The following is a 24,337-nucleotide window of genomic DNA, read 5'->3' on the forward strand; positions in this document are numbered from 1 at the left end:
TATTAAAATAAATAATGATGGCATGAAAGAGTTGACGAAAGATGAGCGAGTGGCATTGTATGGTGACTCCATTATTAAAGGTGTGTTGGATGAGAGGATGCCCAGGGTATGTTTTCCAGTTTTCCAGGCAGTAAAGTGAGTAGAGTGATTGAGGCATTGGATATGAATCAGGAGCAAGCAAAAGAGTCAATAGTATTAATAGGTATGAATGATTTGAGAGAGGACAAAGAGTGTCCTCTCTCAAAATTGAGTGTGTCAGAATAAATATCAGGAGGCTGCTTAGAAGGATAAAAGAGAAGAGTGTGACAGGAAGGGTAGTTAGTGTGTTGCCTAGGTATGACTGTGGTGAAATGAGGCAGAGAGCAAGGATTATGAATGATATACTGGCTGAAATGTGTGAGGAGACGGGAGTACAGTTTGTTAATGTGTGGAATGAGTTTGAGGGACGAAGTGAGCTGTATGGGAGTGATGGACTGCATTTTAGTGGTCATGGTGTGAGTCACTTGGAGAGACTGCTGCTGGAAGGTAGAGAAGTAAATAGAGAGAAAGAATCAGATCGAGTGGGAAGTGATGTGGAAGAGCAGGAGAGATTGAAGAGGTGGTTATGAATGGGGAAGTGAGTGGTATGAGTATAGAAAATGAGAGAAAATTGGTGTGCAAGAGGAGCAGAGAAATGGGGAGGCTCAGGGTGTACAGGGGTACACAGTATGAGAAAGGTGGATGCTCCAAGTGGAGGTGAGCATGTGTAGGCACGAAAGGAATGGGATTACCAGGGATCAAGAGGAAACAGTTGGAATTGAAAAGGGTTTTAAAATGAAGCAGAAAGGGAAATGGCCGCAGTCGAGCATGGAGAGATCACATCGAGTGAGTGGTATCAGTGGAACTAGCTGTAGATCCAGAAATGAGCTGTTTTGTTTGTATACAAATGCTAGACATATAAGAAACAAGGCAGATGAAATGGTTGCACTAATTGCATCTGTTCACCCAAAAATTGTCGGAATAAGTGAGACGAGACATAGTTGGAAGAGGATGACATCCTGACAGGAATAGAGATGGAAGGGTATGATGTGTTTCATGAGGACAGAAGGGGTAAAAAGGGAGGGGGAGTGCTATTGATGATAGAGAAAGAGTTATGTCCATATAAAGTAGAGATGCAAGAGGGGAAATAGTGCCAGTGGTTTTGAGGTAGTATGGTGTGAGATAGAGGTGAATGGAATCAAATACTTGGTGGGATGTTGTTATAGACCAGGATATATGGATGGTGGTGATAATTAAATGTACAATCAAATTAGCCAAGGAAATAAGAAAAGGGTGACTTTAATTATGGCAATATAGACTGGAATGATGAGATAGCAACTGGAAGTAAAGAAAATGAGTTTGAGGGATAACTACCTCAGAGTATGTGACAGAAGGCACACGAGGATTGAGGGTCTTGGATTTGGTCATCTCATCAGAGGATGTAATTATAAATGAGGTGCCAAATCATCCACCAATTGGTGAGAGTGACTATGAGGTGATTACCTGGGTAGTTGCTAGTAGTGTGAGGACCTCTGTGAGAAAAGGGTATATGTGGAACTACAAGGGGGATGATTATGAAGAGCTCAGGAGACAGCTTGTGGGTGTAGCGTGGAATAAGGAGTTAGCTGGAAAAGAGATCAATGCAGCTTGGGAGATTTTCAAAAAGTGTTTAGTAGATGCAATGTCTAAATGTATTCCAAGAGTGAGAAGGTTAAATAAGGTGGGTGTGAGATGGATGAATAAAGAGATTAAGCATGCGATACAGAGAAAAAGGGCATTGTGGAGGCAGCATAAAAGAAGTGGAAATAACCAATTCCATGAGGTCTACAAAGACCAAGCGAGGAGGGTGACTTTGTTGGTGAGGGTAGCTAAAGAGAGGTATGAACAGCAGTTGGCTAATGAAACCAAAAAGAATCTTAAGGAGTTCTTTCGATATGTAGCCAGCAAAAGAAAGAATGAGTATGGAAGGATGACATTGATTGGAGGAAATGGTATAAAGACAGCTGATGCAGAATGTGTGGTCGAGATACTTAATGAGCAGTTCATAAAGCTCTTTCAGTCTTGTGAATGTGACTTCATGGAGAGATTGAGAGCAGTTGATGATGGGGAGGAGAGACTGACTGTAAGTGAGCAAGAGGTGTTTGGGGAGTTGAGTAAACTAGATATAAATAAGGCTGTGGGACTTGATAATATATCACCGCGTATTCTGAAGGAATGTGCGAGAGAGTTGACACCTGCCTTGACATATTTTTTTTAATACGAGTCTTGCACTTGGTCAAGTTCCTAAAGAGTGGAAGGAGGGCAAGATTATGCCACTTCATAAAGGAGGTGATCGAACTCAAGCATCAAACTATAGGCCTATCTCTGTGTCAGGTGTTGTGGTTAAGTTGTTGGAGAAGCTTGTGAGAACTAGGATCCAGAGTTGGGGTGGCAACAATGGTATAATCTTTGATGGTCAGCATGGATTTGCTAAAGGGAGGTCATGTTTTAGTAATCTACTTACTTATTACAATAAAGTGACTGCTTCCTTGGACAGAGGAGAAGGATACACAGTAATATACTTGGATTTTGCAAAGGCTTTTGATAGAGTACCTCATGATAGGTTGACAGTCAAACTAGAGCAGATGGGGTTGGATATTAGATTGGTGCATTCGATTGGAGACTGGCTATCTGATAGGTATCAACAAGTTGTGTATGGGGGAGCGATATCCAGGAAAAGGAAAGTCACCAGTGGAGTGCCTCAGGGGTCTGTTTTTAGGTCCATTACTATTTAACTTGTATATTAATGATATAAGTAAAGATTTGAATGGAGATATATTCAGTTGTTTGCAGATGATGCAAAATTGGGATGAACCATGAAGTGTAGTGAAGATGTTGTAGCCTTACAGGAAGACTTGAATAGATTGAGTGATTGGGCATGGAAATGGATGTGAATTCAATGTTGCAAAATGTAAGATTTTAAAATTTGGAAAACAAAGATGGGATGCAGAATTTATGCTTGGTGAGAATATATTGTTGGAGGTAGAGGAAATGAGAATCTTGGGGTGATAGTGGATAAGGATCTAAAATTTAGGGGTCACATCGCCAAAATGTGAAGACAACAAAAGGTTTATGGGAATGATGCGGAGGACACTGACATGTAGAAGTAGGGAGATTCTTGTTCCATTGTATAAGGCTTTGATTAGGCCACACATGGACTATTGTGCCCAGATTTGGTAACCGGGTTTTCAGAAGGATGAAGAGATGTTGGAAAGGGTCGAAAAGAGACTAAGGTAGTTTATTTTCTTTCCTCATACTCTGGAATATTGAGTATGAGGAAAGATTGAGAAGATGTAATTTGCAGAGTCTGGTGGACAGGAGGAAGAGGGGAGATATGATATTGACCTACAAGTTGGTAAAGGGTTGTTATAAGATCAATGCTGGAGAATTTTTAGAGAGAATAGTGGGAGAACCAGAGGTCATCCCTATAAACTGTATAAAGAGGGTGTGAGTAGGGGAGTGAGAGGCAGGTTTTTTCATCCAGAATTGTGAATGATTAGAATGCTTTGCCTGAGTATGTGGTGTCCGCAAAGAGTTTGAATGTGTTTAAAACACGGTATGATGAGCTGTGTGTGTGTTATAAAAGTACTTCCCAGATGAGTCTTTGACTCCATGAGGTTTTGGGGTGGTAATAATAAATATGGGTGCATGAGACTGCTCCAAATTTGGGAAACTTGTATTCTAAGAACATCAGCCCAACAAATTTGGGGACACAATCCAATTTCGCCTGCTAGGGGACACCTTTAGGACTCTAGGACAGACTTCAGTTGCCTTTCTTTAGCCCCTTTTGCTTAGTGTTAGTGCCTCTGTGCACATAACATTGTTTTGTGATCCCTGAAGATGGTAATGTAACCTTGTCAAAATATAGGAAGGTATTGATTAAAGTTTTTAATTAACATTCATATTTCAGGAAATGACAACATTTCCTGAAAAAATTAAAAGCTATGTATAACCAATATATAACTTTCTCTACAAGAATTGTATGCAGGGCTGATTTAAAAAAAAAATTCTTTAAGATGGAATATTTTGCTTACAGTAGAGTAGCATACAATCCTCTTCACCTGTATCATGTGACCTGCTGAGGATAATATTGACACTTTATGCATAAGCATGTCAGATAATACTATTATTGAACTTGGTCATCGCTGTAATAATCTATATCATCCTATTCTGCCTTCTTTATTTATTATTCAAGTGTTGAGGATTATACACATACTTCTGTATCTGTTTAAGTGAAGTCTATCTGTCTTAAATTTTTTTTTTCTGTCAAAATCATTTGAAACATCAATATAGAGCGTAGTAGCAAGCTGAAGATGAACGGTGAGCGAAATCCAAGTGTGATAATCATTGCAACAGATCAGCTCAAACCTCCTATAAGTTTGGATATTGGAGGATTATGGTCAGTTTAGGATCAGTTCATTTTCATCATCTTCCTTTTGCACTTGAAGTATGCTTTTATTATCTTAGATATTCTAACCATTCTAGAGTCATTTTTCCATCTTATGTTAAACATTTTATTAAAGGAATTTTTTAGACATTTTTTTTTTCCTCTCTAGGATTTGCAGGGTATCACTGATATTTCTAGAGAATATCAAAATGGAGTCCTATCATGCAGCTGGAAGAGACAGTTTATCACTGTTGTCACTCCACCAAATGGAGGAAATACAGTAGTTTTTAATTTACAAAATAGCACTTATTATTTATTGCTGGCTGTTGGAAAGGCAGGACCATGGGCTGGAGGTGAGTAATTTATATAAGTATTATATTTCTTTAAAAATTGTAATTGGAACTTCAAATAGCTTAAAACGATTTGGGCAATTGAGAAATGAATAAATTGTTTAGCTCTTTTTAAAATAAAATTCAGAAATGGAATAATACAGTACATAGCACCTGAATACATGAATTCAAGTGCTCTACTGCCCTTGAATAGTAAAAAATGTGCAGTAGAACATTTTTTACTATAGTTGATAAAAAGAGGCATACTCTCAAAATTGCAGTTGCTTACACATTGCTGTTTACCTGTTCTGTATGTTTTCAAATTAAAGTGTGTCTCATCACTTTAATATGATTTTTAATTTTTTTTTTGTTATGTTAGGTATGAATTATTAAAATATGCAAAATATTTAATAGTATACTTAATTCATTTCACTTTTTAATTTTGAATAATAAAATGCAGTGTGATCTTAGATATTATATCCTAATTATTTCAGTTGTTATACAACTGAAAATTTTAATCTTAATTAAAATCCTTAAAATCTTAATTGTTAAAAATTAATATTTTAAGATCAGCTTGAACAGTCAAGTGACTTAGCTAGCCCAAGTGTTTTTGAGAAGAGTGGTGGCAAAACAGATGCCTCTGTTTATTCACTGATAGGCTTTGCAGTGGAACTAATTGCAAAGCCTGTCAGTGTATCACAATGGTGTGATCTCACAGTAGGCTATGGCTATGAACACCTTGAATGCTTACAAACATCCAGTACTATATAGTGGAACTGTATAGCACTGGATGTTTCTAACCTTACTGTGAAATCACACCATTGTGCTTATTAGAGTACAAATGGTTTGAAAAATGCCACTCTAGAACAAGGCTCCCAACTTAAATGCACTAACCTTAATTCACTTAACATGATTATTCACCAGTGTCAACTTGTCATATAGTTTCATACATACAAACATATTAGTACATACAAACCTATACATACTAATTGTGAAGTTTGATAACATCTCTGTGTAATTAATTTTTTCTAATTTTTTTTGTATAAAAAAAGTATACAATAAAAAAACATAATATATTTATACTAATAAAGTCCAATGACTTTACAAAAATTACAGGGTTATGTTATTGTATTAAATTGGTTATATGTCAAAAAACATAGTCTCAGTACCAAAAATTTACTGTAAAACTCCTAAACCACAGAAACCTTTATAATCATTCTAGGAGTGACACTTGTTTACTCAGACTTTAAGCATTTATCAAATTGGTATGCACTGAGTAATGGCTTCCATGGATCTTAGTTCAACAGCAGTACATTTTTTTAAAAAATGTATTATGCATATCTAAGGAGAAAGACCATTTCAGCTGAAATAGCTAAACATAAGACTGGTTTGCATAACTGTTAAACCTCCAAAGCAGCATTTCACAACAATGAAAAAAAAAAAAGAAAATTAACAATTTGAACATAATAAGCAATACTTTAAGTGCAATGATAGTGTTCTAAACATTGAAGTTTACAATCTAAAATATTTTTCAATTCCCCTGTACCAACACATCTGGTGTGCTGAATGTGTCCAAACTAGAAGTATTACTTAATACATGTTTGAGGTACTGAGTCTCAATTAACTTGACAAAACAACTAGTTATTTCTATAAAAAAAAAAAAAAAAAAAAATGGAGCCAACTCTGCTCCTTACATGAATATTCCTATACACTTCATACTAGTCACTGATATTTCTTAAGAACAGTAAACAGTGCTCACCTTGACCTGCTTCACTTCAGTGCTTTCAGGGAATTATGTGCAGAGCTGTTCTTAGGTGTATGGTCACTAAAATATAATGGTAGAGGAAAACTTAGCTAAATAAGTTTAATGGCAGGAAAAATATCCAGAGGAAGACTAAAATCTAGATGAATTGATACAGTAAGAAGAGCCTTAGAAGACTAAGCCATATAATCTAATAACATTGGAGTCCTAATAGAAGACTAATTTGGAGGACATTTGTTGATAGGAATTTAGTAATGTAAACTTTTCATGTAGTACTTTCATAGTATGTTGTGCACCTCTTGAGGGTACATATTAAGAATTTGATGATAGTTTCTAAAAAAAAAAAACCTCAGCTTACAAAAACTCAAAACTACCCTAGAAGTTCAGGTGAACAGTACTATCTGACTATTTTTTGATTCTTTACCTCAGACCAACCCACATAGGATGATCACAAGCTAAATCATATCATCCACTTCAAAAAGTACCAGTCATCAGTGCCTTTTCCAATGGCAGTATTATCCAAGTGGATTAAGTGTGATATCAGAAATAAAGGAGCAAGGAGAAAGTTGATCAATATATTATTGATGAGATTAATACATTTCACTTGGTACAGTGGTGTCCCACAATTCGACACTTGAATTTCATGGGCCAGCACATGTGCGTGCATGGAATTGTGCAATGTTATTTATCATTTCTTGTTGGGCTGCATAGGTGTTTGCTCATGTTCTAATTTTCAATTCTGCATTTTTCAGAAAGTAAAAATTTTGTGCATCTGCACAAAATTTTTACTTTCTGAAAAATGCAGCTTTGTCCAAAGAGAAGTGAACAGAGGAATAATTCAGGAAAGAAGCACACTTTGTTGAGCATAGAGAAGAAGAAAGAAATTGTAGATAAAGTGCAGAAAGGTAGAACAATTACAGATGTAGCTGAAGAGTATGGCATTCCTAGGTCAACTGTGGCAACTTTTTGGCAACAGAGAGAAGATTATGGGTGCTAGGGTGTCTGTTGGTGCAATGACGATTTCTGACAAGAATAGATCTTCAATCAATGAAGAGATGGAAAAGCTGCTTTTCACTTGGATTAGAGAAAGACAGATGAAGGGAGATCCAGTAACTCAGGCAATAATCTGTGAGAAGGCTAGGTTAATTTTTGAAAAATTGCAGAAGAAAACTATGATATACCTCAGATCAGACTGAGGAATTCAAAGCAAGTTGAAGCCGGTTTCACAGATTCCAAGGTAGAACAGGCTTCCATAGTGTTCTCAGACGGGGAAACTGCTAGTGCAGATAGAGGCTGCAGAAAAGTTTGTGAAAAAATTTCAAGATTTAATCAGGAAGGCTACCTGCTACAGCAAATTTTTAACGGGGATAAAACTAGGTTATTTTGGAACTGCTTGCTAAATCGAACTTGTATCACGCAAGAAGTGAAACTCCCAGGACATAAGCCTATGAAAGATAGGCTTAGCTTGTTATTGCAGCAAATGCAAGCTGAGACTAAACTAAAGCTATTTCTGGTCTACCACTCAGAAAATCCTCAGTGCTTTGGGAAGAAAATAAAGTCCAAACTGCCAGTGATGTGGAAATCCAATGGAAAAGCCTGGGTAGACCAAGTTTTCAAAGATTTGATTTTTGTGGTGTTTTCCCCGAGCATGAAGATGTTCCTCACTGACAACAATTTGCCTTTGAAAGCACTGCTGATCCTTGACAATGCTAGTGCCCACCCTCAAGACTTAGAGGACATTCTTGAAATTGACTGACTTCATCAAAGTCTAGTTCTTGCCTCCAAACACAATGTCACCGATCCAACTCATGGATCAAGAAGTGATTGCATGTTTTAAACTTTACACCAAGGCTTTGTTCTCACGGCTTTTCAACGTGACTCACTCTTGGGACAAGACACTGAAGGACTTCTGAAAGACAGAGTTCAACATTCTCCACTCCATTTCCTTTATTAAAACTGCCTGGGATGGAGTGACACAGCGAACCCTTTGTGCATCGTGGAAGAAACTCGTTCTTAATTTTTCTCAGGATGACAACAGTGCAGACCAAGCAGCTGCAGCCATGTGAGAGATCATTTCGACGGCAGAGAATCTCGACATAGAAAGAGGTTGAGGCTGATGTAGAAGAGCTTGTGGAGGATCACGATGAACTGACAGTGGAAGAACTGTGAGCACTCAGCGAACAGCAAACAAAGAAGAAAGAGGAATTTCACCTGAACCTATTAAAGAAGTTTTCTTCCATTGAAGGAGAAGGTATAGTCTGTTTGGAATGGCAATCCAACACTGCTGATGTGAGTAGAATGACACTTGTTCAACAACACCATCATGCATCACTTCAAAATCATGAAGTGATGCATGATGGTGCATCACTTCAAAACCATGTGGACTATCTTTCCCTCTTGAAAAAGAGGGAGAGACAGTCCATCCCTGCTCAAGCAAAGAGGAGACGAGAAGAGGTAGAATAGGATAAAGAAGACTCCCTTCCAACATCTAAGGCTCAATAGATTGTATGTATTCTGTATATAGTGTATTTTGTAATTTAGTGTGTTTTACAATAGTAAAATATATAAGTAAATAATATGGTTTCTCTCCCACTCCCCCATTAGGGGGAGGAATGGGATGGGGGTCCAACAATGAATTAATCTAATAAATTAAAGACTTAATTCTGTATGTTAGTCAAGTAAATATTAGTTTAATATCCAACGTTTCACTGACTGATATCTGTCAGCATTTTCAAAGGAATACACTGGTAAGCAATAACTCCATTTCGACTCGTCTCGCCACATATACCAGAAACTCGGCATTATCCATATGATCAAAAAAAGAGCTATACAGTGTACCACAGACCCTGGCAACCTACAAGAAGAATTAATGAAAATATCCAAAGATCTATCCCTAAATGGCTACCCTACAAGATTCTCTTCAGTGACATACCGCAAAGACAATGAGATGAAACCCAATACATCAGCTCTATAACAATTCCATTTGTTAGTGCCATATCCAGAAAATTAGCTCTTCTAAAACCATATAATATCAGAGTAACCGTCAAACCTATTGAGACCATTCAAAAGTTTATAAGATCACCGAAAGGTAGCGATCCTTTCTACAAATACTCTGGAGTTTATAGCATATCTTATTCTTGCGGTATTAATTACATCGGACAGACATCTAGAAGTTTTGATACAAGAAAGAACACATAGGCTATGTAAGGAATAACAGACAGGATATATCAGGCCTTTCTTCACTTTGCCTCTACCAACCATAATATTGAATGGGATATGAGTCATATGCCCTACATAGAAGACAACTACCATTCCAGAACATTTCAAAAAGAAATGAAATTTCATGAAAATTAGATTAAATATCTCAACAAATAAAACGTTGTGCTTGCGACACGCGTATTATATCATTGTATCACGCACAGTGATAACTTTATATAATTGTTAGAATTATCAGTTAGTTTCCTAGTTTTTGTTACTTTCTATTCCTTACCAGTGTATTCCTTTGAAAATACTGACAGATATCAGTCAGTGAAATGTTGGATATTAAACTAATATTTACTTGACTAACATACAGAATTAAGTCTTTAATTTATTAATACTAGTAGTCAAGAAAAAGGTCATAAAATGAATTAATCTATTTTCCATAGACTTATCTGGGAAATATTGTCCCACAATTCGACATTAGTTCGGCGATGGATAGGTGTTGAATTGCGAGGCACCACTGTATTAATAAAATTAATGCAAAGTTTGTTTTAATATATTAATCATTCCATTAAAATATTGATGTGTATTAAAACTGGGAGGAAAAAATGTAGTGGTGCTAAAATTATTTTTCCAGACTGAGCTTGTCAGTGATCATTGTATTTCCAATGGGGTGGGGACTAAGGAGTAGTACAAAAACCTTGCTCCAAAGAACAAACATGGAATTTTTTCAAGCCACTCCTGGCTTCTTTGTAAGCATAGTAGCAATCTGATCCCAACTGATAAAATTCATCTTCTTCCTAAAGACAATCAGCTTAGAAAATATATTTTTTATGAAAGACTTATGCTTCCTAACCCAAAAATGACAAAAATTTTGAAAAATATAACAAGTTAAATTTTACTAAATGAATATGCTAAATACCTACTATTTAGCCCCATCAGAATGAGTTGCAGTGTGTTGCAAAATTTGTGTTTAAAGTGGTGTATTGCCGAAATTTAAAAATACAATATAAAATAGCGGACTTTTATATCTACTTTTTTACATTTTGCGCCCGTGGCTGGCACCTCTTTCGCCACACCCTCATTACGGCACTGAGTATTCCAATGTATAATTTTAGTCTAAATGTAATTGAGTTTTTTTTTTAACCCTTCTCTAGGTAAAGCCAAACATGATAACTATGAAATTTCTTCTGCTCCAGTTAATCTGACATTGATCAATATCTTTGGTGCACTTGGTACTGCTCCTCTTATCATGGCTCATGGTAAGTTTTCTGCAACGTGTATTTAAAATATTAGTGCTTTTTTTTTAATATGACTTAATTTGTGTAATTTCAAAAACTTTGTATTGTCTGCAGTCTGTCACTGTACTATTATCTATGCCAAATTATAGAAAAATCATTGAAGTTATGTACAATTACACATTGCATTCTCTTTTTTTTTCTTCCTTTTCTCCTCTTTTACCTTGTGGCATCAAGGGTTTTGTATTCATTTAACTGCAACCATTATATGAGGATAAGGTGGTTAGCCCTATGCCTCCTGGTGTATCCTATGTCTGTAGAAGCATTGAGTTCTCAAGGCTGGTTTACCTGCTTGTGGGATGAAAAACCCCAGATTAACTGAGGAGAAAAATCCTGCAGTCCACTCCCAAGACCGGCTAACTTGGCTTTTTCCTCGTGGAAACTCAGGTTTTGCATCCTGGAAAACACAGCCAGCTAGAAGAACACATGCAATTAAGATGTAATAAGTGGTTACCATAGTCTTGGTTGCTGTAGCTATAATTCTAAATAAGTGCTGTGGATGGATAAAATATATCTACTATGGTATAGTAATACTAAATTTACATTTGCCCATTTTGAATTAAAGTGACTAAATGCCCAAAAAATGGGGTTGCTTAAGGGTTATTGCTAGATAACTGAGAAGAGATGTCCACATAACCTTTTAACTGACTCATTAATATGATAACTAAATACTTAAGGAATTGACAGCATACACTAGAAATATAAATTAAGTCAACTTTAATATATACTTTCTGATATTTCAGCAACATCACATTGCCATCTTCATTGGAACTTAAGATAAAAACGTGCACGCAAGTACTACATAACAACAAATGAGAAACAAAGCGAGGAAGCCACCGTTTTCCTAAAGTCCTGATGATGCACCTGGTGAGCTATATTAGGTGTTCTTGGCCTTTGGACTGAAGTTCTGATATGTTTCCCAAATTTGGGGCAGCCTCATGCATCCAAATTTGTTGAGGTTTGGCATGTTCCTAAGGGCTGAGGCTGATTCCACGAATAGTCTTTCATATTTGAACTTGCTGTGGTGTATTACTGTGGCTTTCTTCCACCTTATTCTGTGGAAAGTATCCAAAGCATGGTCTGCAAGCTCAGAGTGGCTGTAATGGTGAAATTGGATGTAGTCCTTGTGTTCTGATTCTTGTAGAGAGGCTTTATTGTAGAGAAGCGCCATTACGGCAAACTGAAGCTAAAGTTATCCAGACAACTTAACCGTCTGGCATTCCTAAAACACTGCGGGATAATCAAGTCATCCCTAACTGTGTAAAATTTAAACACCGCTTCGTCTCACAAAAAACTCTCTATCTACAACCGGGCGAGCCAGGCTTTACTTCGGGAGCAAATTACCGGTACACGCGGTTCCCTAGCAGACATAAACAGCCATTTTAGCGCTAGAAAATGAGCTTTCACATACACTTACTCACGAGCTTTGGTCAGTCCTACATGACGTCTCGTGTAGGCGGCTAATAAAGAATTCGAACGAATACGGAGCCGACATATCAACAAGTTTGAAAAATTAATAAAGAACTCGGCGTCCAAACCTAAACTACAAACCAACACTATAGTCAACTTTTCTTCAGTTATCTTGAAGCCTGAAGCACTCAACGCTCTGTCATGTGCTCACAACTTCGCCATTGCTCCTAAGAAATTACCAGCCGAGGAATTAATGATCCAGATTGAACGTGGGATTCGCCACCTTCCAAACCACATCGGCAATGATATTAGATTGGATGTAGCCTGTGTTCTCAAAAAAGCAAAACCTCCAAAATCCAACATATCCATTAGTGAATACAAGTCACTACAAGAATTGAAGAAAAACAAAGAAATAGTGATCACCAAAGCGGATAAGGGGAACGCCACTGTGGTACTCAATCTTAATGACTACACAGGTAAGCTCAATGCTTTATTATTAGATCATTCCACTTACATCCCCATTGAATACAATCCCACCAACTCTCAAATTAGAAAACTCCATAGGCTCCTTAAGAAGGTCACTTCTTGGCCTGTGGAGATTACCAACAGACTGAAACCATATAACTCTAGACCCCCCCCCCCCCCGCATATATGGGCTCCCGAAAATACATAAAGGAAATGTGCATTACGTCCCATAGTGGATGGCATTGATTCTCCCACTTACAAACTAGCCAAGCATTTAGCCAAAGCACTCTCACACTATAATGGCAACACACCATCACACATAAAAAAAAAAACTCAGCCCACTTCAAAGCCAGTATAGAAAACTTTACACTCCAACATAATGACATAATGGTCAGTTTTAACGTCTCCTCCTTATTCACGAATGTCCCCCTCAAAGAAACCTTAGAGCTAATCCAAGCTAAATTTCCTCCCGATATCTCAGCCCTATTTCAGTTTACAATGAACGCAGACTATTTCATTTGGCAGGAAAAATTCTATAAACAGATAGAGGGGTCAGCCCTGGGTTCACCACTTTCCCCACCCTCGGCCAACTTCTTTATGGAGACTTTTGAAGAGAAAGCCTTAAACTCAGCCCCATAAAAACCTACCATATGGCTTCGCTATGTAGATGATGTGTTTGCTATTTGGCCACATGGCCTGGATTCACTCCTCTCCTTCCTAACACATTTAAATAACCAACACCCTAGAATCAAGTTCACCCTGGAAAAAGAGGAAAACAATAACCTCCCCTTCCTAGACACACTAGTCACCCACCAACCTGATGGAACCTTGGTTTTCTCAGTTTATAGAAAACCCACCCATACAGGCAGACACATTCACCAACAATCCCATCACCCCCTCACAACAATATGGAGTTATTAAGACCCTATTCAACAGGGCAAAAATAATCTGTTCAAATGAACAAGCCCTAACCACTGAACTACTGAACTAAATCGCATCCATGACACTTTCTCAGCCAATGGCTAGCCCCCCCCCCCCCCAAAAAAAAGAATCCAAAAAATACTTAAACCAGTTATCCACAACCCACCTTCCCCTCCCCCCATTCACAAAAAAGATTACTCTAAATCTATCACCATTCCCTACATCCGAGGCACCTCGGATGTAGGGAATGGGGGGGGGGAGGAACATGGGGATGTACTTGAGACACGGGAAATAAGTTTGGGAACCTGGGTTACTAATATATATATATATATATATATATATATATTATTTTGTTGTGGGGAGAGGGGGGAGGAAAAGAAGGGGAAGGGTATCCATCTTTAAACCAAAAACAAGGCATGTACATAATTTTTCCACATTTTTTATTCTGCCATAATTGCCTTCTATACTCGCCCATAATGCCCTAAAATATATATATACCCTTTTTGAGTTATGTTAGCCAATGTATTAAACATAAGGGACACTCCTAAACAAAAACAGGCTAAAATAGCCGTTAATTATATTAAGTGTTTAAGAGGAGTAGCATGGGAATTCCCCAGAAATTATACTTAACTCTTCCACTACTCTAAATTTATTTGCAAATACTCACTTAAAAATAGAGATAATCAGCCATCTTGGTAAATTAAAGAAACCAAGAAATTATATACTTGGTTTAATCTATTATCCAAGTGTAAGCAAACAATTAAACCAAGTATATAATTTCTTTGTATCTGTAATTTATAATATAACCAAGATAGCTTTCAACAGCTATCTTGGTGTTAACTAAGTATCTGATATTGCTATGATATGAGAATTTATTTAATATTTATCAGATAAACTTAAAATGACTCAAATTTTAATATTTAAATGGTTAAATCTCAGAACATTTTATTTTATTTCTGTGTACATAGGTTCCTTGATGATAATTGCATGGATTGGGTGTGTGAGTGCTGCCATTCTGTTTGCTCGTTATTATAAACAGGAGTGGGAAGAAAGGATGCTATGTGGTGTAAAAATCTGGTTTGCTGTATGTATAATTTTTGAGAACCACATCTTAAATGATCATGACTTTAAATAATTACATTTTTTTAAAATATTACATAATTTTCTGTGTTCCTGTAATATGTTGAAGAGGAGTTAACACCATACTTGATCTTAACATGTAGGATTTTCAGATTTATCTCCACAATTTAGTCTGTATTACTTTTTAAATTCAGTTGCTGAAAAAAAAAAAAAAGCAAATGAAGCCATTCCATAATCATAAATATGCTGCACTGATTGATATTCCTTGGAAAAAATTGTTTTGATTCTTGTTAATTCTTTGAATTTAGGCTGACTTGCATTATAGAAGTTTCCAACAACTAGGCATTTTCATTGAATTTTAACTTCTTTTGCTCATACCAGTCATATTCATCACTTATCATACTCTCTTTAAACACATTCAATGACAGTGCACTTGCAGCACATCTGGTAATCCATTCCACTCATTCCCCACTCTTAGCAAAAAATCTAGTCATGACATCCCTACTTACTAACTTTATACTTGTTTTCCCCTCCAGGTGTATTGAAAAATTTCTCTTGCATCAATTCTATAAAGCCCAATTAGCAACTTCGGTTTCTATCATATTCCCCCTCTCTTCTGTCATATTTTTTTTTGTAAACCCACAGACCTTTAACATGTTCTTATAATTCAAAGCATTTCAGAGACTTATTATCATCTTGGTTACTCCTCTGGATTTTTTCCATCACTTTCTCCATTCCCAAGGAAATCCAGCTCACCAAATCAGAGTTCAGTAGCCCAGATGTGGTTGCATCTAAAAAGAATAATTTCCTTATCCCTGTTAGTGTGTCTGTTTTTCCATATACCAAATGATCTTTTATTATTGTTTCCACTTTTGCAAAAAAATATATCCTCTGAACTTCATCCCATCTATCAACCTCTCAAAATCTGTGCATCATTATCAGTTTGCTGCTATGCAGTCCCTTCATGAACAGCTTTCAAACTCTTCAGCCCAAAGTGCACTTGGACTGTGTTACAATTTGACATGTTGAACCTTATTCTGCAATGTCTTTTTGCTGCTGCTTTCTCCAAACATGTGGATGTTACTCTTCAAATGATCTTTAATATCATTAATATAAAAATTAAACAGTAGCAGACCATGTGTAGAGTCTTGCACTATACCACTCATCTCCTACCTACTTGATTTTCTCTTTGACAGCTACCCTCTTATGTCACTAATGTTGTATCCATTCCCATTTGAGAATGGGAATAGATATGCACTCCATAAAAGCATGCAATAGGACCACCTGGCAGCATTTGCTGTGGCACATCACCAAGGATCAGAGTTACTATACATCTGATGTCCAATAATTTATGGATGGTGAATGAAATGGTTAGTGAATACAAAGAAGAAAGGATTTAGGTAAAATAAGTGCCTTTGCATCAGATTAAAAAAAAAAAAAGTACTCTAAGTTTGGAAAAATCTAGATTTGAATCCCATTGGATGTAAGGAAACCTGTAGGCACTTTTGTATAATTGAGTTTACTCTGATGGAAAAATTTTACTAGGAAAGTTTTCCTTCAAAACAGATTGCAAACACATTCAGTTGTTCCTGCACAGCTTTTTGTTTTGGCATGACCTTGTAAAATCTCACATGATTAATGTTGTATCATGTTCACTTTTACAAGTTGTTAGCTAGAATGAAAAATATAAATGGCATTGCCATTGTTTGTAAAATACTAAATTTCTTTTTGTAATAACTTTATGAAAAACATTGTGTTATTGGAACTGGCATCACGAGTTGCGATGTCAGCATGTCCCAATAATAACATAACTTCGAGATAGTACACATCTCTCAAGATTCCCATGTGAAGACTTGCTATAAAAGCTTTTGCATTAGAAAGGAGAGCATTTTGGGGCTTTTGATCCTTTTCCTATGGATCCACCGCCATATGAAGTCTACTGTTGGTCGCCAGAGCATCTTGTGTGAAGAAATCAGTACAAGCCATTACTAAGGGATCAATAGAGAAAGCAATTGTCAAACAGCTGAGGTTGCCACATTGGTCTTCTTTATCCTCTGAATTTCATTCATAAGCAGTGATAAAGACAAAAAAATAAAAATTTCAGGAAAGAAACAAGGATACAGCCAGAAGAAAAGGAACATTATTACATAGACAAAGGAATCGAATAAGGACGTTCTTGAAAGAACGAGGTATATGGAATTCAACTAGTCGTAAGTACACCCAGTTCTCAATTTACATATTAGATTGGTTCCAGAAAAAATTGTTTAAATGAAAACCATGTAAAAAAGAATACAGTGCATAAGAAAAAATAGAAGAATGGTTCCAGATGTGAAAACCTTATATGAACATGTCATTTTCAAACAAATATGTGCATCTCTTAAAGAAAATAGTGTCACTAATAAAACAATTTGAAAAGGTCCAAATACATCCACACATGGTTATTAAATTTTATTTGCCGTCAACTTTCTGACAGTAACCACATTCTTTTATGTGAGACTGGACTTAAATCGCTTCCATCACTTGAAACACTTTGGCCATCCTGTTCGTACTGCAATGGAACTGAATTAGCATTAATTTCTAATAATTCTGAAGGTTAATTTTTAAAAAAAAATTTTTTAAACCATGAACTCTGTAATTAATCATTGAATTCCTGTTTTGACTAGATCTTTGTATAATTCTTCATATTGCACCATACATGACTTCAGTTCACATTTGAACTGTTCAGCTCATTCAGTATTTGGATCATGTTTAAAAAAAAAATAACTTTGCAATTTACTAGTCCATTTGAAGCCCTTTATTTAATCCTGCAGTGAGTAGAATCTCTTCATCACCATCACTTTTTTCTTTTTCATCCAGATTCTCAAGGACAGCTTTTATTATTTTGTCATCACTAACAGCCTTATCAACCATCAATTCTTCAATATCTGCAAACGAAAAATCATGAAATCCTTCTCCACCAATTGTGTGTGCTAATCTGATGGTATTGGGATATTCAGTTGAACACAAAGATACAGGGTTTTTCTTTTTCACACATTCTGGCCAAGTAGCTTTCCAACATGCATTTAAAGTTGATGGTTTCAATTCTGATAATGCCAACTTAGCAAGTTTGCAATCCAGAATAGAAAAATTCTTCCTTACATCAATAACTGTCAGTAAATTATCCTTATCTAGTTTATCCAAATGTATTGGAATGTTCTTATGTAGTCAGTTTTGAAGTAGCAATCATACCCTAGTCTAGTGGTTGTATTAGGTGGCAGAAAACAATTTCACAGTTGGGTGTTCTAAAACAGGATGGATAGGCACATTGTCTATAATCAATAAAACTTTAAAAGTTCAGATTTTTTTCCATCACATAGTATTTAAATTCTGGAACAAAACATTGATGGAACCATTCATTAAAAACTTCTTTTGTAACCCAACGTTTTTTATTTGACTTCCAGTGCACACTGGTAATGTTAAAATACACACCTTTCATTGCTTGTGGTATTAGAAATCAATTAATGAGTAATAGTTTTAATATATGATCTCCTGAAGCATTGCTGCAAAATCGATTATAAAGCAGCTAAGCACAATCCTTAGCTGCTTTATAGCCACCAACACTTTTTTGCGATTTCATTATATAAGTTATAGCATTTGCCTATGCTCTGTAGCATAGGCAAATGATATAGAGTAATCATAGAGTAATCCCTGATATTTAAAACATAGTGGGTTCCCTAAAATTTAAATTTTAGGGAACCCACTATGATTTCATTTCCTAGTACATACATATGTACTAGGAAATGATAATTATAATGGAAATACCTTTTTTTAACAGAACTGAATTCAAACATGAATTTTAAAAGTAAGTGGCATTTGAGCCATGTTAAATCAAAATATACAGTGTAAAAATAGAATTGCTTTTTTTTCTAAACAGTGTTATTTCAAAATCGTTTAAAAAAAAGCCATGTAAAAAGAGAATTAGCTGTGCTTGGGTGTAAATACTTCTGAACAAATATTCAGTTGTGCTAATGTAAATATTCATGATGATTTGAATAAGTATCTTTTATAAGAGTAAGCAAACTACTGTATGTGGTGAACATAAGTTACTGTTAATTGAGCTCACACTTGGCTAGTTAAAATGTTTAATGAATAGGAATGGCTAGTAAATTTTGCTTAATTCTATTTAGGTTATGAAATAGAAATATTAGGATTATAGGAGAACTATGTTCAATATGTATTCAATGGAATAGTCTGCCACTGATAAATTCTTTTGTTTCCATGCTCATATGTGGATTGAACATTTGTAAATGGATTTCTTGGCTTGATTAAATTAGTATGTGAAATGGGCATCTTATCCTGTCTGGTTTGTCAATGCACTAATCCCAAAACTATGAACCTGCATGCATCTGACAAATCAGTGACAAGGTATTTATATTATGCTAAATAAGTTTAAACCATGACATGTTTAAATTCCCCTTTAACTTTGACAATTACAAGGCAATTGTCAAAGTTAAAGGGGAATAATATCTTTCTCTTCATTTAATATTCCTTGCAAACGCCAAATTCAAAGAATGATTTAACTAATGCAGTCGTTAATCAAATAAATTTGTTAATTTACAGTGTGAGTGATAGTAAGAAAGCCAAAGCATAAAGTGAAGAGTTATAAACAAAAATAACTAAGATAAAGTAAAAGTAGATATAACAACCTAAAGCATCAAAACAGCAATATCAAAGAGATTCATATATTTATATTCTCAAGCTCTATTTTAAATCATTGAACCATGATTTAAAATAAAACATTCACATTTTCAAATAATTGGAAATGGTTAAGTGGAGAGCAAATGATAATGCATAAACTGAGAATTAAAATAACTAAAGATAAGGATAATGTTGGATAGGGTATAAAATGGAAGAAAGGAAGAGAATACAAAACAATCTGGGTCTAGATGTCACTGTGAATGTCGAAGGATAATAATATAATATAAGTGAAAATGTAATTGGTGTGCTACCAATGAGGTTATGATTGCTGTGATGATGAATAGCATGACTGTAGTTATATGGAGAGAAAAATGTGATTTATAGATATGAAATGCATTTAATGGGGAAGTAAAGCATGCACACACACACACAGATATATCTCATATATGATATTATAGAACCAATGAAGTGCATCTGTCCTGCATGTTTGATGTGCAGGCAAGGATTGATGCCAATGGTTGCAATGAAAAGGATTCAGAGCAGTTGCTTTTCTTTTTAGACCCAACAGATACAAGAATGATCTCTGCTCTATAAGCACTTCCATGGACTGTGGTGTCCATGGAAGTGCTTATAGAGCAGAGACAGTACTGAAACATTACATCTTCAAGAAAAAGGTATCATCTGAACAACTAGATTTCTCTCCTCTGGACAGCATAAAGAATTTTAGAGAGGTAAGTACATCACTCCAAACATTTGAAGAGTATTCAAAGGATGGGTGATTTGGGGATTTGTATAGTTAGTAGTTAGGTGGGTGAGAAAAATCTTTTGAGCAGAAGGTAATGACTAGTTTCTTAGATTTTTATGTTGAGCCCATACACAAGAGGTTGGTTGATCAACCTATAATATATAAGTACCATGTATGGGTAGTGGGTTGAGAAAGAGGAAGTGACTGATGTGATGTATTTGTGCCAAGAGAGAGAGAGGCTGGAGGGAAATCTCATCCAAGCAGAGATCTTATCCTGTCTGCTGATCTTTTATATTATAAAGAGTAAGGATAGATAAGCTGAGGTTCCTATTATGAGATCCTCCTTTACCCATTGAAGGAGGATATGGAAATCAATGGTTAAGGCACTGGTTGAAGTTCTTGGGACACTTGAGCATTGCATGGCTTATCAAATGAGTAGGACAAATGGAGAACACTATCATCACAAAGCTATGAATAAGACTACGCTTTTGTTAGTGATAAGAGCAGATCATTTATATATAGAAGAGAGAGGGTTGGTATAGAACAGAGCTACCACCAGTGCAGGCACGCTTGAATTGGCAAAACTCAAGATGGAGCTATCCATGATATGAACAACCAGAAAAAAAAAGCTGGCTATCCAATTAGAGAAAGTCAGATACATCAAACGATGACAGATCCAATCAATCTCTGAATCTTCATAAAAGTTCAGAGAAACATGTTAGGGTGGTTGTAGGTGCATCACCCCAAACATATGAGGAGTAAGGATGGGTAGTTTGGCTATTTGTATAGTTAGTAGTTGGGTAGGTGAGAAAAATCTTGGGCAGAAGATAATGCCTAGTTTCTTAGATGCTGAGGAAGTGACTGTGATGTCTTTATGTGCCAAAAGAGGCTGAAGGTAAATCTCATCCAAGCAGAGAGATCTTATCCTGTTTGTTGATTTTGAATATTACAAAGAGTAAGGATAGATGAGCTGAGATTCTTTTTGTGAGGGAAAAGGCAAAGTTATAAGATTGTTCTTTCCCTATTGAAGGATGGTATGGAGATCAATGGTTAAGGCACTGATTAAAGTTCTTGGGACACATGAGCACTGCTGATTATCATGCTTCAGCATAGCCTGAGTATGTGAGCTGGGTTTCTTGATGCAAGCTACCTATGGTAAGCTGGGTTTTTTCTTCAACTGCTTTAGTACTCTTTCTGTTGAGTGTGAGGGCTTGGAAAGTGGGCAAGATCTTTGAGAAGAATGGGAAATGAAGGTTTCATGCCACTATGGATAATTACAGTGACTCACTCAAAGCAGAAGCAGTAGTCACACCACAGAAAGGAAAAGAAGAAATTCTAGAAGTATTCTACTTGATACCTTTTGCTATTACACTCACATTTTCACTATTCCTTCCTTTATAATTTCGTTTCCCTGATTCTGTGTTAGATTTCATACTAGTTACTGGTTTTTCAAGAATTGTGATACTAAGCGCATTCAGGTGTAGGCTGCCCCTCTTATACAAATCTAATCTTCCCTCAAACTCGCTCCACACATCCAAAAACTCACATTCATTCTTTCTACACATCTAATCGTTTGCCATCATAACTCTGCTTCTTAATTCATTTTTATCATGTCGAGGTAAAATAGTGATGATTTTCACTTTCTCACTCTTACTCTCATCTCTTCCAACAACCATTTCATCTCCTCTCTCATACTGAACTTATCACTAGTTAAGTCATTAGTACCTACTATAATTACGATCTTGTTTACTTTTCTTTTCTGTTTTTGAATTGCTTCCTTTATATTTTTAATTTTTGCTTTTGGAAAACTTGAAGTTACAACTCGCTCATCAATAGCATGTTTTATTATAGTCACCATACCAAATAACATCCTTTTTACAAACAACGTCACTTACCTGATTTCCGTTACTTCCTGACTTACCTGTTTCTGTGCTTTGTTGTTTCTTATTTTGCTGCTTAATTTTCTTTTCCTCCCTATGTTCTTTTAAATGCCTGTTGATGTTTTTGTTATTCCTGCATTGTCTGATGATCTGCTTTAATTTTGCTATTTTGGAGGTTAATTCATTTTCAATAACCATCTCCACAATGCCAATAACCTCATTAGCAGGGGCTAGCCTTCTTGTTCTTGCCTGCAGTGTTCTTCTTAGCATTACTACAAACACGCATGCACAAAATTGATAAAAAGTAGAAAAAAAAATTCCTCAACCCACTCACAGTACAACATGTACTATAAGTTAGCAAATAACTTCTCATGGGTGGGGAAAAAAAAACACATTAGTTCCAAAGTTGTTGGAATAAGTGAAATATGGTTGAATAAGGATGTTCTGATAGAAGATTATAAAATGGAAGGATATGTTTTTTTGTGAAGATAGAAAGGACAAGAAGGGAGGGAAGAGTGGAGATGCAAGAGGAAAATAGCTGCAATGATTGAGTCTGTATTGTGTGAGGTGGACTTTGACAGGAAGAGATTCAGTTAGATATTGCTATAAGCCAGAAAATGTGGGTGGTTATGATGAAGAAATGTATAAGACACTTAAGTTAGTGAACAAGGGAATGGTGATCATTATGGATGATTTTAATTATGGCAATATAGATTGGAATGTAGAGATAGCTTTTTGGGCATAAGGAAAATCAAACTGAGTTTTTCAGAAACAACTGTCTTAAGCAGCATGTTAAGGAGGGCACACAAGAATTGAGAGTCCTCTTTCAATTTAATTGTTTCATCGAAGGAGTGAGGATGCTCCATCCCCTTTCTCAAATTGGTGTGTGACCATCAGGTAATCACCTGGGTACTTGCCAGCCATAATGAAGACTTCTGTGAGGAAATGATATATGGAAATAGAAGGTTGGTGATTGAGAAGCTTAAGAGACAGCTTGGAGTTATAGCCGTTTTCAATCCATTTTCAAACATTTCTCTTTAGAATACTTAATAGATGTTAACTGCATTTTTTTTTCCAGATAATTCAATAATGTAGGTAATTTTTAAGTAAAGATAGTGTTTAAAGGAGTAATACTTTGAGTTGAAAATTAAATATATGATAATTAAATTTGTCTGATTGCTAAATTTGAGATCTTGATCCATTGGTAAAATAATGAAGTAATTTTAATCATTTTTACTTTAGTTTCACCGTGCTTTGATGTTGTCTAGTATTACTTGTATTATTCTGGGCTTCATTCTCATTTTGATTTATAAAGATGGTGTTTTTGTAAGTATCATTTTAATTGCTTATTAAAAGTTAAAATTCCTATTTGAAATGAAACTCAAAACAAAATTACTATTTTGTTTTGAGTTTCATTCTGCATACAGCTTCACTATCAAGTCATCACATGCAAGTTATTTGAATGTCTATGCTTTTAATCTTATGTTTTACCATACCATTATTTTAATGAAATAAGACAAACAAAATTTACTGGAAAAAAAAACAAAAAAAATTGATTTAACATATCTGCTGAAACATGAACATGTTGATTACATCTGTTTCTGAAAACAATGTTTGAACTGAGTGATCATGCCATAACCACTTCCCACTATCTCAGATGGTAGAAAATGGTATTTTATGTTATGTCTTCCATGCAGTTCTTTGAATGGGTGGGATTAGTCAAGGATTGTCATTTTCTAAACTTTATTCTCTCTGAATAAAGCTGATTCTAAAGGGTGAACAATTAATCATCATTAAATGTCTTTTATACTGAGTTAAACTGATTAATTGATTAGTAGTTAAATTGATATGTATTTTTTTTTTCTTTATGGAAGCGAATCAGAGATTTACTTTCCATTTCCAAAGTAATTATCTAATTTTGATTTTAATGTCCATTAACTGTTTGCTCTAACGCTAGTGTTACATTAGAAAAATGTCGGCTATTAAATCTTTAATTTAAATTTTAATGTTTCACTCTGCACAAGATAATTAAGGTAATTTTGAGAAGAATTCCTTTTGTAAAACATTGAATGCATTTTTATACAGTCTGAAATTAAAAAAAAAAAATAAATTTTTACTCATATAG

The 24,337-nt window shown here is 35.6% G+C and overlaps 1 protein-coding gene across 2 annotated transcripts in view; it reads left to right on the top strand.

Annotated features, from left to right (window-relative positions):
- The window catches only part of LOC150095417 (ferric reductase 1-like), a 218,180-nt gene that overhangs the window by 128,553 nt on the left and 65,290 nt on the right, over window positions 1-24,337 (top strand). For both annotated transcript variants that reach the window (XM_090410756.1, XM_090410755.1), the window contains 4 exons: window positions 4,614-4,797; window positions 10,894-10,998; window positions 14,799-14,914; window positions 23,455-23,538. In XM_090410756.1, the coding sequence (XP_090266882.1) occupies window positions 4,614-4,797; window positions 10,894-10,998; window positions 14,799-14,914; window positions 23,455-23,538 (489 nt within the window). The remainder of the gene's footprint in view (window positions 1-4,613; window positions 4,798-10,893; window positions 10,999-14,798; window positions 14,915-23,454; window positions 23,539-24,337) is intronic.

Source organism: Typopeltis vanoorti, chromosome 20, assembly GCF_054136105.1.
Source record: "Typopeltis vanoorti isolate ZY-2024b chromosome 20, IOZ_Tvanoo_1.0, whole genome shotgun sequence".
Taxonomy (NCBI): Eukaryota; Metazoa; Arthropoda; class Arachnida; order Uropygi; family Thelyphonidae; genus Typopeltis; species Typopeltis vanoorti.